This window comes from Ranitomeya variabilis, chromosome 1, assembly GCF_051348905.1.
Source record: "Ranitomeya variabilis isolate aRanVar5 chromosome 1, aRanVar5.hap1, whole genome shotgun sequence".
Classification (NCBI taxonomy): Eukaryota; Metazoa; Chordata; class Amphibia; order Anura; family Dendrobatidae; genus Ranitomeya; species Ranitomeya variabilis.
In genome coordinates, this window is record NC_135232.1 from 877,717,604 (window position 1) to 877,732,285 (window position 14,682).

The 14,682-nt window shown below is 46.3% G+C and overlaps 1 protein-coding gene across 3 annotated transcripts in view; it reads right to left on the reverse strand.

The window, feature by feature from the left end:
• The window catches only part of PPP3CA (protein phosphatase 3 catalytic subunit alpha), a 362,283-nt gene that overhangs the window by 73,123 nt on the left and 274,478 nt on the right, over nt 1-14,682 (reverse strand). For all 3 annotated transcript variants that reach the window (XM_077277903.1, XM_077277913.1, XM_077277922.1), the window contains exon 6: nt 12,899-13,038. In XM_077277903.1, coding sequence (XP_077134018.1) covers nt 12,899-13,038 — 140 coding nt within the window. The remainder of the gene's footprint in view (nt 1-12,898; nt 13,039-14,682) is intronic.

The following is a 14,682-nucleotide window of genomic DNA, read 5'->3' on the forward strand; positions in this document are numbered from 1 at the left end:
GAAGGAGCTGCACCGAAATGATGTCGCTGCTCCTTCAAGAGGTTGTCCATTACTTTAGCATTGATGACTTATCCTTAGGATAGGTCATCAATGTCTGATCGGACGAGGTCCAACACCCGGCACCTCTGCCGATCAGCTGGTCTCGGTGTCGACTGGGTATTACACATCTGCCTCCTATTCAAATCAATAGAAGGCGGATGTGCAGTACCTGACCGCGGCCATTATCAAAAGACAGAGCAGCTCCACAATTGAGCAGTTTCGGCTGATGGCCGCCGCCGACAACAGGTGATCTGTGGTGTGCCAGACCTTAACCGATAAGACATTGATGATCTATGCTAAGGATAGGTTATCAATGATAAAGTAGTGAACAACCTCTTTAAACCCTTCACGCTGTGGCCAATTTCCATTTTTTTTCCTTCTTCTAAGATTAATAGCTTATTTTTATTTTTCTTTCCACATAGGCATATGAGGGTTTATTTTTTGCAAGTCAAACTGTACTTTTGAACTGTATACTTCGTCATGTAATGCACTAGCAAGCAGGAAAATAATCCAAAAGCGTCAGTGCAAATCCACAATAGTTTTGGGGTTTATTTATTTAGCATGTTCACTATTCGATAAAGCTTACCTGGCAATACAATTCTCCAGGTCAGTAGCAATACGCAAATGCCAAAGATACCAAACATGTATATATATTTTTTAATTTATTTTAAAGGGAACCTGTCAGCAGGATTGTGCACAATAACCTAAAGACAGTGTCAGGTCGGCGCCGTTATGCGGATTACAATGATACCTTGGTTGATGAAATCCGTCTTGTGGTTGTTTAATCTTTATTTTCAGTTCTGATTTAATGAGATGCCCGTGCTCCGGGGCGGCCTGTGGGGGGTCTGCATGAGGTGCACTGATTAGGTATTCATCTGTTTGGCTTCTGACAGGTCACTCATCCCTCACTGACCTGCCCCCTATGTTACACGATACTGAGCAGGTGCTGCCGGCGCCATCTTAAGGTCGGGATCACACACAGCGTGATACGGCCGAGTCTCGCAGGTTAAAACCAAGCTCTGGCACTCCAGAGCGGAACGTGCGGCCGCACAGCAATACATGGAGCTGCACGCTCCGCTCCGGAGTGCCGGTGCCAGAGCTTGTTTTTAACCTGCGAGACTCGGCCGTATCTCGCTGTAGTGGGACTCCGGCCTAATAGAGACAATTTTTTTTCCTCTAGCAAAATGGCGCTGCCGATGCCTGCGCAGTAGCAGCTATTGGATTGCTGATAGATGCTACTGCGCAGGCATGGCTGGCGCTATTTTGAGAAAGATTTTTTTCTTTCAAAATCAATGTATATGACAAAATAAAACAATTTAATGCACATTATACATACGATCATGCTGCAGCTCAGGCATGATTTTTCCAACACATGTTATATTCATTAGGTAAAATAGGGAGCAGGTCAGTGAGGGATCAGTAACCTGTCATAAGCCATACAGATGCCTATGTAAGCAGAGCACCACACGAAGACCCTCACAGGCCGCTCTGATGCACGAGAATCTCATTAACTTAACCCTAAAAATAAAGACTAATCCACAACCACGGATTTCATCAACCAAGGTATCATTTTAATCAATGTACCAGCTCCAACCTGACACTGTGTGTAGGTTACTGAGCACAATCCTGCTGACAGGTTCCCTTTAAGTGGTGGACAAAAAATTGGAAATTTGTAAGAACATTTTTGTGTGTGTGGGGCTTTTTTCTGAGACAGTAACATTTTCAATTTTTGTCATAGGGGGCTGTGTTAAGGTTCATTTTTTGTGCCCTGAGCTGACATTTCTACCGATATCATTTTAGGGTAGATGTGATGTTTTGATCACCTCTCATTTGCATTCCTTTGCAACGTTGCGGCAGCCAAAACAACAAAATTCTGGGCTTTTCATTATTTCTCGTTATGCCATTTACAGATTGGATTAATTGATTTTATATTTTGATAGATCAGACTTTTATGAATGCAGCGATACCAAATATGTAGAATTTTTTTTTACAAAATTGCTTTATCTTTAATGGGGCAATGGGGGGGATTTGAACCTTTATAATCTGAAGAGTATGATAACACCCACGCTAAAGGTACCTTCACACTAAGCGACGCTGCAGCGATATCGACAACGATGCCGATCGCTGCAGCGTCGCTGTTTGGTCGCTGGAGAGCTGTCACACAGACTCTCCAGCGACCAACGATGCTGAAGTCCCCTGGTAACCAGGGTAAACATCAGGTTGCTAAGCGCAGGGCCGCGCTTAGTAACCCGATGTTTACCCTGGTTACCAGTGTAAATGTAAAAAAACAAACAGTACATACTTACATTCGCGTCCCCCCGGCGTCCGCTTCCCTGCACTGTGTGAGCGCCGGCAGTAGCAGGGCACAGCGGTGACGTCACCGCTGTGCTTTGCTTTCCGGCCGGCACTGACACATTCAGTGCAGGAAGCGCTGAGGAGCAGCAGCGCGGACGCCGGGGGACGTGACAGACATCAGAGGGTGAGTATGTACTGTTTTTTTTTTTTACTTTTACAATGGTAACCAGGGTAAATATCGGGTTACTAAGCGCGGCCCTGCGCTTAGTAACCCGATATTTACCCTGGTTACCATTGTAAAACATCGCTGGCATCGTTGCTTTTGCTGTCAAACACGACGATACACGACGATCTGACGACCAAATAAAGTTCTGAACTTTCAGCAACGACCAGCGATATCACAGCAGGATCCAGATCGCTGCTGAGTGTCAAACACAACGATATCGCTATCCAGGACGCTGCAACGTCACGGATCGCTATCGTTATCGTTGTAAAGTCGCTTAGTGTGAAGGTACCTTTACTCCCACTTCAGGAGATAATAGTTAAAGCAGCAAGTGTCAGCAAAAACCCCTGGTAGTGCAAATAGAACATGCAACAGAAAAATGAAAAATATGTGCCGCTGTGCTAAATGGATGCAAGCTAATATTAACAAAACTGCTTGAGAAAGGACACTGAAAAAACAAGCAATTGATGGTTGAAAAATACTATAGAAAAGTGATCAATTGCTATTCAATTGTGAGCATTATTTCAGTATACCACCAACAGGCAGCGTACGGGATAAATACAATCAAAGAGCCCAACACAGGCTCCAAAATAAAATTAAAAAGCAGCGAGATCAAACAGGTTATATAGGAGTCTATTAGGGCTGTGAGAATAAAAAACTTTCATAAAAAAAGATCATAACCTGTCTGGTGTACACAACTGCACAGCATGTGTGCCAGGTACTAAGGTGCAATAGCCGCCCCTCTTAGGCTACTTTCACACTAGCGTCGTGCACTGCACGTCGCTATGCGTCGTTTTGCAGAAAAAATGCATCCTGCAAAAGTGCTTCCAGGATGCGTTTTTTCTCCATTGACTTGCATTAGCGAGGCAGTGCGACGCATTGCCACACGTCGCAACCATCGTGCGACGTTTGCGTCGTGTTGCGTCGGACCGTCGCCACCAAAAAACGTTGCTTGTAACGTTTTTTGGTGCGTCGTTCCCGTCTTTTCCGACCGCGCATGCGCGGCTGGAACTCCGCCCCCGCCTCCCTGCACCTCACAATGGGGCAGCGGATGCGTTGAAAAACAGCATCCGCTGCCCCCGTTGTGCGGCGCTTTCACTGCTAGCGTCGGTGCGCCGCAACGTCGCATAGCGACGTGCAGTGCACGACGCTAGTGTGAAAGTAGCCTTAGGGTAAGAATAATAATAGTGCTCAGTCTGTTAAAGCACACATATATAGTTGTAAAGGGCACACTTACAATAATAGCAAACATAAGTAGAAACAATTGGATGGTCCTGTGCTAGATGAGTAGGCTGAACCCTTCAAGTGTGGATCGCGGTAAAAGCATCCACGGAGTCAGGGCCGTATTTAGAGTTTCTGCTGCCCTAGGCACTTTTAGTGCTGCCTCCCCCTTTGGTGAGTATGACACTATCGGCAGTGACTTTGGCAAGAATCGCTGATGTGAAAGTCGCCTTTTGCAGCAGATCGGGCAGTTTTTCTGCATCTGCCGCGTAACGGATCACTTACGACAACACTGCGTTCGGCCTCATTCATTCCCTATGGGATTTGCAGCACTTGCCATGATCTAGCAAATTCAGTACCATACCTCCCAACTTTTGAAGACGGGAAGGAGATATAAAGCTTGCGGCGCGCATAGTGCGCCACGGCAAATTTTAGGCCACACCCATGACCACACCCATTTCACAACTAGTCACACCCATATCCACGTCCCAACCACAGCCATTTAGCACTGCTGATCACACTGTTTTATATACAATAATTATAAACAAAAAAAATATGGCCACAGTGCTCCATACTGTGTAATGGCCACACACAGTTCTCCATACTGTATAATGGCCACACATGATGCTCCATACTGTATAATGGCCCCACATGATGCTCAATACTGTATAATGGCCACACATGATGCTCTATAGTGTATAATGGCCACACATGATGCTCCATAATGTATAATGGCCACACATGATGCTCCATACTGTATAATGGCCACACATAGTGTGTTGTGAACTCTATTTCTGGGCTCCCTCTAGTGGTCACAAGCGGTACTGTGTAGTGTTGTCCTTCTGCAGGTTGGCTTCATCAGCTGGTTCGTTATCCTTGGTTGGTTTTCTATTTAGCCCACCTGGATACTCAGTTCCTTGCCTGCTATCAATGTATTCAGTGCTCTTCAGATTCCGTGTGTCTACCTTGCTCCCAGTCTCTCCAAGACAAGCTAAGTTTTTGTTTGATCATTTTTTGATTATCAGTGTTCATTATGTTTTTAGTCCAGCTCGCTAAAATGTGATTTCTTCGCTTGCTGGTTGCTCCAGGGGACTGAGTTTCTCCCCCCACACCGTTAGTTGGTGTGGGGGTTCTTGAAATCTCAGAGTGGATATTTTGTAAGGGTTTTTTACTGACCGCATAGATTCCCTTTTCTATTTTCAGCTATCTAGTATTAGTGGGCCTCATTTGCTGAATCTGCTTTCACCCCTGTGTATGTGCCTTCCTCTTACCTCACCGTTATTATTTGCTGGGGGCTTCTATATCTTTGGGGATTTTTCTCTGGAGGCAAGAGAGGTCTTTCTTTCTCTCTAGGGGTAGTTAGTTCCTTAGGCTGGCTCGAGACGTCTAGGAATTCAGGCACGTTCACCGGCTACTTCTAGTGTGTTTGGTTAGGTTCAGATTTGCGGTCGGTTTTGTTATAAATAGCCCTATGTCAGAACCACAGATACCCATTCCTGAGTTGTTTTCTGGAGATAGATCTAGGTTTCAGAATTTTAAGAATAATTGTAAGTTATTTCTATCTCTGAGACCTCGTTCCTCTGGTGATTCCGCTCGGCAAGTAAAGATTGTTATCTCCTTGTTACGTGGCGACCCTCAGGATTGGGCCTTCTCTCTGGCGCCAGGAGATCCTGCATTGCTTAATGTGGATGCGTTTTTTCTGGCTCTTGGACTGCTTTATGAGGAGCCTAATCTTGAGAACCAGGCAGAAAAAGCGTTGCTGGCCCTTTCTCAAGGGCAGGATGAAGCAGAGGTGTATTGTCAGAAATTTCGGAAATGGTCAGTGCTTACTCAATGGAATGAGTGTGCCCTGGCTGCAAATTTCAGAGAAGGTCTTTCTGAAGCCATTAAGGATGTTATGGTGGGGTTCCCCACCCCTACAAGTCTGAGTGATTCTATGGCTTTAGCCATTCAGGTTGATCGGCGTTTGCGGAGCGCAGATCTGCTCATCCTTTGGCGGTATTTTCTGAACAGAGACCTGAGTCTATGCAATGTGATCGAACTCTGACCAGAATTGAGCGACAAAGTCATAGACGTCAAAATGGGTTGTGCTTTTACTGTGGTGATTCTGCTCATGTTATCTCAGCATGCTCTAAACGCTTAAAAAAGGTCGCTAAACCTGTCACCATTGGTACTATTCAGCCTAAGTTTATTTTGTCTGTTACTTTGATTTGTTCTTTGTCGTCCTACTCGGTTATGGCCTTTGTGGATTCGGGTGCTGCCCTGAATCTGATGGATTTGTCATTTGCCAGGCGCTGTGGTTTTGTCCTGGAGCCTTTGGAATTTCCTATTCCTCTGAGGGGAATTGATGCTACGCCATTGGCTGAGAATAAACCTCAGTATTGGACGCAAATGACCATGTGCATGACTCCCGTTCATCAGGAGGTGATTCGCTTTCTTGTTCTGCATAATTTACATGATGTTGTCGTTTTGGGTCTGCCATGGTTGCAGGCTCATAATCCAGTTTTAGATTGGAAAGCTATGTCTGTGTCTAGTTGGGGTTGTCAGGGAATTCATGGCGATACTCCATTGGTGTCTATTGCTTCTTCCACTCCTTCTGAGGTCCCTGAGTTTTTGTCTGACTACCAGGATGTATTTGATGAGCCCAGGTCCGGTGCCCTGCCCCCTCATAGGGATTGTGACTGTGCTATAAATTTAATTCCTGGTAGTAAATTCCCTAAGGGACGACTTTTTAATTTGTCTATACCAGAGCATGCTGCGATGCGGAGTTATATAAAGGAGTCTTTGGAGAAGGGACATATTCGCCCATCCTCTTCCCCTCTGGGTGCAGGATTCTTTTTTGTGGCCAAGAAGGACGGTTCTTTGAGACCGTGTATAGATTATCGCCTTCTGAATAAAATTACAGTCAAATTTCAGTATCCTTTGCCACTATTATCTGATTTGTTTGCTCGGATTAAGGGTGCCAGTTGGTTCACCAAGATACATCTCCGTGGTGCGTATAATCTTGTGTGCATTAAGCAGGGAGATGAATGGAAAACAGCATTTAATAGACCCGAAGGCCATTTTGAGTACTTGGTGATGCCTTTTGGACTCTCTAATGCTCCTTCTGTGTTTCAGTCCTTCATGCATGACATTTTCCGTGAATATCTGGATAAATTTATGATTGTTTATATGGATGACATTTTGGTCTTTTCTGATGATTGGGAGTCCCATGTGAAGCAGGTCAGGATGGTGTTTCAGGTCCTGCGTGCCAATGCTTTATTTGTGAAGGGCTCAAAATGCCTCTTCGGAGTACAGAAGGTCTCCTTTTTGGGTTTTATTTTTTCTCCTTCTGCTGTGGAGATGGACCCAGTCAAGGTCCAGGCTATTCATGACTGGACTCAGCCCACGTCTGTTAAGAGTCTTCAGAAGTTCTTGGGTTTTGCTAATTTTTACCGTCGTTTCATCGCTAATTTTTCTAGCGTGGTTAAACCTTTGACGGATTTGACCAGGAAGGGCTCTGATGTGACTAATTGGTCTCCTGCGGCCGTGGAGGCCTTTCGGGAGCTTAAGCACCGGTTTTCTTCAGCTCCAGTCTTATGTCAGCCAGATGTCTCTCTCCCCTTTCAGGTCGAGGTTGATGCTTCCGAGATTGGAGCAGGGGCTGTTTTGTCACAGAGAAGTTCTGAGGGCTCTGTGATGAAGCCGTGTGCTTTCTTTTCAAGAAAGTTTTCGGCTGCCGAGCGAAATTATGATGTTGGTAATCGGGAGTTGTTGGCTATGAAGTGGGCATTTGAGGAGTGGCGTCATTGGCTCGAGGGAGCTAGACATCGTGTGGTGGTCTTGACTGATCACAAAAATCTGATTTACCTCGAGTCGGCCAAGCGCCTTAATCCTAGACAGGCTCGTTGGTCGTTGTTTTTCTCCCGTTTCAACTTCGTGGTCTCATACCTGCCTGGTTCGAAGAACGTGAAAGCTGATGCACTTTCTAGGAGCCTTGTGCCTGACTCTCCAGGAGTTTCTGAGCCGGCTTGTATTCTTAGAGAGGGAGTGATTTTGTCTGCCATTTCTCCAGATTTGCGACGAGTGCTGCAGAAATTTCAGGCGGACAGACCTGACCGTTGTCCACCAGAGAGACTGTTTGTCCCGGATAGATGGACCAGCAGAGTTATTTCCGAGGTTCATTCTTCGGTGTTGGCGGGTCATCCTGGGATTTTTGGTACCAGAGATTTGGTGGCTAGGTCCTTCTGGTGGCCTTCCTTGTCGCGGGATGTGCGTTCCTTTGTGCAGTCTTGTGGGATTTGTGCTCGGGCTAAGCCTTGCTGTTCTCGTGCCAGCGGTTTGCTTTTGCCTTTGCCTGTCCCGAAAAGGCCTTGGACGCACATCTCCATGGATTTTATTTCGGATCTGCCAGTATCTCAGAGAATGTCTGTCATCTGGGTGGTGTGTGATCGTTTTTCCAAGATGGTCCATTTGGTGCACTTGCCTAAGCTGCCTTCCTCCTCCGATTTGGTTCCTCTATTTTTTCATAATGTGGTTCGCTTGCACGGCATTCCTGAAAATATTGTGTCTGATAGAGGATCCCAGTTTGTGTCCAGGTTTTGGCGAACTTTTTGTGCTAAGATGGGCATTGATTTGTCTTTTTCGTCGGCCTTCCATCCTCAGACTAATGGCCAAACCGAGCGAACTAATCAGACGTTGGAGACTTATTTGAGATGTTTTGTTTCTGCTGATCAGGATGATTGGGTGACTTTTTTGCCATTGGCCGAGTTTGCCCTTAATAATCGGGCTAGTTCTGCTACCTTGGTTTCGCCTTTTTTCTGCAATTCTGGTTTCCATCCTTGTTTTTCCTCGGGTCAGGTTGAGTCTTCTGACTGTCCTGGGGTGGATTCTGTGGTGGATAGGTTGCAGCAGATTTGGAGCCATGTGGTGGACAATCTGAAATTGTCACAGGAGAGGGCTCAGCTTCGTGTTGGGGATTTGGTGTGGCTGTCTTCTCGGTATGTTCCTATGAAGGTCTCGTCTCCTAAGTTTAAGCCTCACTTCATCGGTCCTTATAAGATCTTGGAAATCCTTAACCCGGTGTCTTTTCGTTTGGATCTCCCGGCATCGTTTGCCATCCATAATGTGTTCCATAGGTCTTTGTTGCGGAGGTATGTGGTACCTGTGGTTCCTTCTGTTGAGCCTCCTGCTCCGGTGCTGGTTGAGGGCGAATTGGAGTACGTGGTGGAGAAGATTTTGGATTCTCGTATCTCTAGACGGAGACTTCAGTATCTGGTTAAGTGGAAGGGCTATGGTCAGGAGGATAATTCCTGGGTTGTCGCCTCTGATGTTCATGCGGCCGATTTGGTTCGTGCCTTCCATGCATGCTCGTCCTGATCGCCCTGGGGGTCTTGATGAGGGTTCGGTGACCCCTCCTCAAGGGGGGGGGCACTGTTGTGAACTCTATTTCTGGGCTCCCTCTAGTGGTCACAAGCGGTACTGTGTAGTGTTGTTGTTCTGCAGGTTGGCTTCATCAGCTGGTTCGTTATCCTTGGTTGGTTTTCTATTTAGCCCACCTGGATACTCAGTTCCTTGCCTGCTATCAATGTATTCAGTGCTCTTCAGATTCCGTGTGTCTACCTTGCTCCCAGTCTCTCCAAGACAAGCTAAGTTTTTGTTTGATCATTTTTTGATTATCAGTGTTCATTATGTTTTTAGTCCAGCTCGCTAAAATGTGATTTCTTCGCTTGCTGGTTGCTCTAGGGGACTGAGTTTCCCGTTAGTTGGTGTGGGGGTTCTTGAAATCTCAGAGTGGATATTGTAAGGGTTTTTTACTGACCGCATATATTCCCTTTTCTATTTTCTGCTATCTAGTATTAGTGGGCCTCATTTGCTGAATCTGCTTTCACCCCTGTGTATGTGCCTTCCTCTTACCTCACCGTTATTATTTGTTGTGGGCTTCTATATCTTTGGGGATTATTTCTCTGGAGGCAAGAGAGGTCTTTCTTTCTCTCTAGGGGTAGTTAGTTCCTTAGGCTGGCTCGAGACGTCTAGGAATTCAGGCACGTTCACCGGCTACTTCTAGTGTGTTTGGTTAGGTTCAGATTTGCGGTCAGTCCAGCTTGCCACCTCCCTAGAGCTTGTCCTATGTTTGTTACTTAGCTGGAGTAATTTGTGATCCTCAACCACTAAGGATCATAACAATAGTGCTCCATACTGCATAACGGCCACACACAGTTCTCCATACTGTATAATGATCCCACATGATGCTCAATACTGTATAATGGCCATTGGCCACACACGATGCTCCATACTGTATAACGGCCACACATGATATGATGCTCCATACTGTATAATGGCCATTGGCCACACATGATGCTCCATACTGTATAACGGGCACACATGATGCTCAATACTGTATAATGGCCACACAGTTCTTCATACTGTATAATGATCCCACATGATGCTTAATACTGTATAATGACCCCCTCCTGTATGCATGGCTCATATTCCCCCCTGTATGCATGGCTCATATTTCACCCCCCCGTATGCATGGCTCATATTTCCCCCACCCCTGTATGCATGGCTCATATCCCCCCCCCTGTATGCATGGCTCATATCCCCCCCCCCCTGTATGCATGGCTCATATTTCCCCCTCCTGTATGCATGGCTCATATTCCCCCTCCCGTATGCACGGCTCATATTTCCCCTGTTCCTCACCGTCCGGCCGCGCCGACGTCCCTCTGGCTCTGTCCCGAGTCCCGGCGCAGCAACTTCTTCCTGCGTGAGCGGTCCTGTGATACCGCTCATTAAGGTGATGAATATGCACATATTCATGACCTTAATGAGCGGTACCACGTGACCGCTCATTCAGGAGCGCTGCAGAAGCCGAGACTAGGCATCGCTGGAGCAGGGTGAGTAACGTCTTCAAAGAGGGTGGGTGGAGGGCGGGATGTGGCCGGGGGGGAAGGCGGGGGGGGGGGGCGGGGCGGGGCGAGGTCGGTCGGGAGCTCTGCAGGGCCGTGAGTGGGAGCAGACGGTGTGTGACATCACACTGCTTCTCATGTACGGAGACCTCATAGGGCCGTACTTCCCTTACGCGTTTCGGAGATAGAGCGGTCTCTTTCGTTTGTCTCGATCGTATGCACTATAGGAAACTGACGCATTCTTATGTATAGCAATAATCATTGTGTCCAATGAACGCCAGCTACAGCTTGGTTTTCACATGCGTACCATAATGACAGGCACAAGGGTCTTCAGCTCGACTGTCATAGCAACTCGTTAGCCCCGCGTTCACATCACAGGCGCGCCAACAAAAGCATACAATGACACCCCCTGGCAGCTAATGTTAAATGCTGCGGTCAGACATTGACAGTGGTGTTTAACAGGTTAACAGCCATGGATAGATGTTAGAGAAAGATAATGGCTGAATAGGCTAAAGGCCCCGTCTCACTAAGCGATTTACCAACGATCACGACCAGCGATACGACCTGGCCGTGATCGTTGGTAAGTCGCTGTGTGGTCGCTGGGGAGCTGTCACACAGACCGCTCTCTCCAGCGACCAACGATCAGGGGAACGACTTCGGCATCGTTGAAACTGTCTTCAACGATGCCGAAGTCCCCCTGCAGCACCCGGGTAACCAGGGTAAACATCGGGTTACTAAGCGCAGGGCCGCGCTTAGTAACCCGATGTTTACCCTGGTTACCAAAAAAAACAAACAGTACATACTCGCCTTTCGGTGTCCAGGTCCCTTGCCGTCTGCTTCCCGCTCTGACTGAGATCCGGCCGTACAGTGAGAGCAGAGCGCAGCGGTGACGTCACTGCTGTGCTCTCACTTCTCACTGTACGGCCGGCAGTCAGTGAGAGCAGGAAGCAGACGGCAGGGGACCTGGACACCGAAAGGCGAGTATGTACTGTTTGTTTTTTTTTACATTTACGCTGGTAACCAGGGTAAACATCGGGTTACTAAGCGCGGCCCTGCGCTTAGTAACCCGATGTTTACCCTGGTTACCAGTGAAGACATCGCTGGATCGGTGTCACACACACCGATTCAGCGATGTCAGCGGGGCCTCAACGACCAAAAAAAGGTCCAGGCCATTCCGACACGACCAGCGATCTCGCAGCAGGGGCCTGATCGCTGGTACGTGTCACACATAGCGAGATCGCTATGGAGGTCGCTGTTGCGTCACAAAACTTGTGACTCAGCAGCGATCTCGCTAGCGATCTCGCTATGTGAGACGGGGCCTTAACTGCACGAAATATGTTGGGAAGGGGATAAGATGGCCTTACACATCAGCAGTCAGATAAACAATGCTTTGGCTGATCATTTGGTTGGGAGCCATCTCAGGGCCACTTTACCTCTTGGGTCCCTGGGCGGCTGCAGGGGTTTAACCAATGGTATGTGCACCCATCTATCTCCTATTTACTAAAGCAGCATGGATAGACAACAGGTCATTAATGAGAAACCTGGAGTTATTTTTTGTTTGACCATTGTAAAGAAATACTTTTCAGTCTTGTTCATGTGTGACTTGGGCTAAAAAATTTATTTTTAACTTATTACTCAATATTGATTGTTCTCACAGCAAACACGAGAATTCAGAAGTCTCTGTTCCCCCTGAAGTGGAAACAGTAAGATCAGCACTACATATATCAATTTTTACAATCTCTCGGTTATTAAACACAGACAGATCTTGTCACAAAATGCCCAGAAACCATCAGGAGAAGATTTATTATTTAGGCAGCTCCATGCTGTACTGGCTGCGTAACATTTATGTAACTAAGGTGCGGCACAGAGGCGTCGCTCAACTTCACCAGGAATATGAAAACAAAGCCCAAGTATTACCCAAAACGGACCTCCCAAACATCTGGAATCAAAATGGGAATTGGGAGCACGGTCCGAAGAGGGAATACCGAGTGACAGACTCATTATTATTATTATTTATTGTTATAGCGCCATTTATTCCATGGCGCTTTACATGTGAGGAGGGGTATACAAAATAATAAAAACAAGTACAATAATCTTGAACAATACAAGTCATAACTGGTACAGGAGGAGAGAGGACCCTGCCTGTGAAGGCTCACAATCTACAAGGGATGGGTGAGGATAGAGCTGGTCATGCAGCGGTTCATCAGTGTCAGTTAAATTATAACCTACTTACCTGTAAAAATAAGAGCACCCCCTGACTGTGTTGTGAGTGAAATGTTCTTGGCTTTTCTCATTACCAAAGTCTTCCAGGGGGTCTGACCACAAAATATCACACATGGGCCCATATGCAGGGGGTTCTTTAAAGCGATCTAACTGAGAAAAGCAAAACAACGAGAATTAATCCAATTTCTGAAATAGACAAGTACCGTATATAACAAATTAGACTTCAAGTGTAAGCTCCTTTGCAATGTAACAACTGGGTGTGAGAACACCCTCATATAGGTCCCTCGCAGCTCATGTAAAAGATTCCATAAGACCGACCATGTGTGATCTCATATGGAAAATCCCTGCTGACAATAGTGCAGTGCGCTACCAAGATATAGGGATTGCTGGGGACAGCTTCATTTTACCTCCACTTTCCAATTCACTGGCTGCAGAATTACATAAACCTATTCAATTAATACATTATCATGTAAAGCTACTGGAAGGGTTAGGTACTCTTTATGGTGGCCCTTTCCTTGGCCTACACATGGAGATCCAAAAACAGGAAAGAGTTAAGCCCCCGTCACACTAAGTGAGGTCGCTAGCGAGATCGCTGCTGAGTCACAAGTTTTGTGACGCAACAGCGACCTCAGTAGCGATCTCGCTATGTTTGACACGTAGCAGCGACCAGGCCCCTGCTGTGAGATCGCTGGTCGTGTCGGAATGGCCTGGACCTTTTTTTGATTGTTGAGGTCCCGCTGGGTAGCACACATCGCTGTGTTTGACACCTTACCAACGACCTCGTTGACTACAACGTCTCACAGGACGTCCCTCATCGAGGTCTGAATCGTCATAATAGCTGCCATGTGACATCGTTGTACAGGTCGCTACAGGTCGCCGCATCGCTGCTGCGTCGTTGGGAAGATCTCACTGTTTGACATCTCACCAGCGACCACATAGCGACGCAGCAACGATCCCTGACAGGTCGTATCGTTGTCGGGATCGCTTTAGCGTCGCTAAGTGTGACTGGGCCTTTAAAGTGAAGCTCTCCTGACAGATCTCTTTTAGGCTGTGTGCACACATTCAGGATTTTTTGCGTTTTTTCGCTATAAAAACGCAAACATATGCATCCCATCATTTAGAATGCATTCTGCAATTTTTTGCGCATATGTTGCATTTTTTTCCGCAAAAAAAACGCATTGCGGTAAAAACGCAGCATGTTCATTAATTTTGCGGATTTTTGCGGATTTACCACTATTTTATTGCATTGGGAACCTCAGAAAAAAAAGCAAAAAATCCACAACAAAAAAAAAAAAAACGCGAAAAAAACACGAGAAAAAACGCATGCGGATTTCTTGCAGAAAATGTCCAGTTTTGTTCAGGAAATTTCTGCACGGATGTGTGCACATAGACTTAAAGAAGAACTCCGGTTTCTCTAAACTAATTGTCTATCACGTCTCTTTTATGCAGTGTACTTATTTTAGAGCGTTCCAATTCCAGTTTTCTTTTCTTCAGTCCATTTTGATTCCTAGTTTTTACCCTGCATGCTATTACTCTATGATCTGCTATAAAGCTCATGTTGTATCAGCACTGCAGTACTTGAACAGCTAGAGGAAGTACCATGTCTATCTGCTCAGATAACACTGTAATCATTACCTATACCTATGATATCATTACCTATATATTCTTGTAAATAATCTAATAGATCATACATATACAGTCAGAGAGACTGAACTGTGATCTCCTGCATTATAATTGTCTGACAAGCACTGTGCAGTCATCATCATTATATTTGATAATAGTTTCTGACAACGC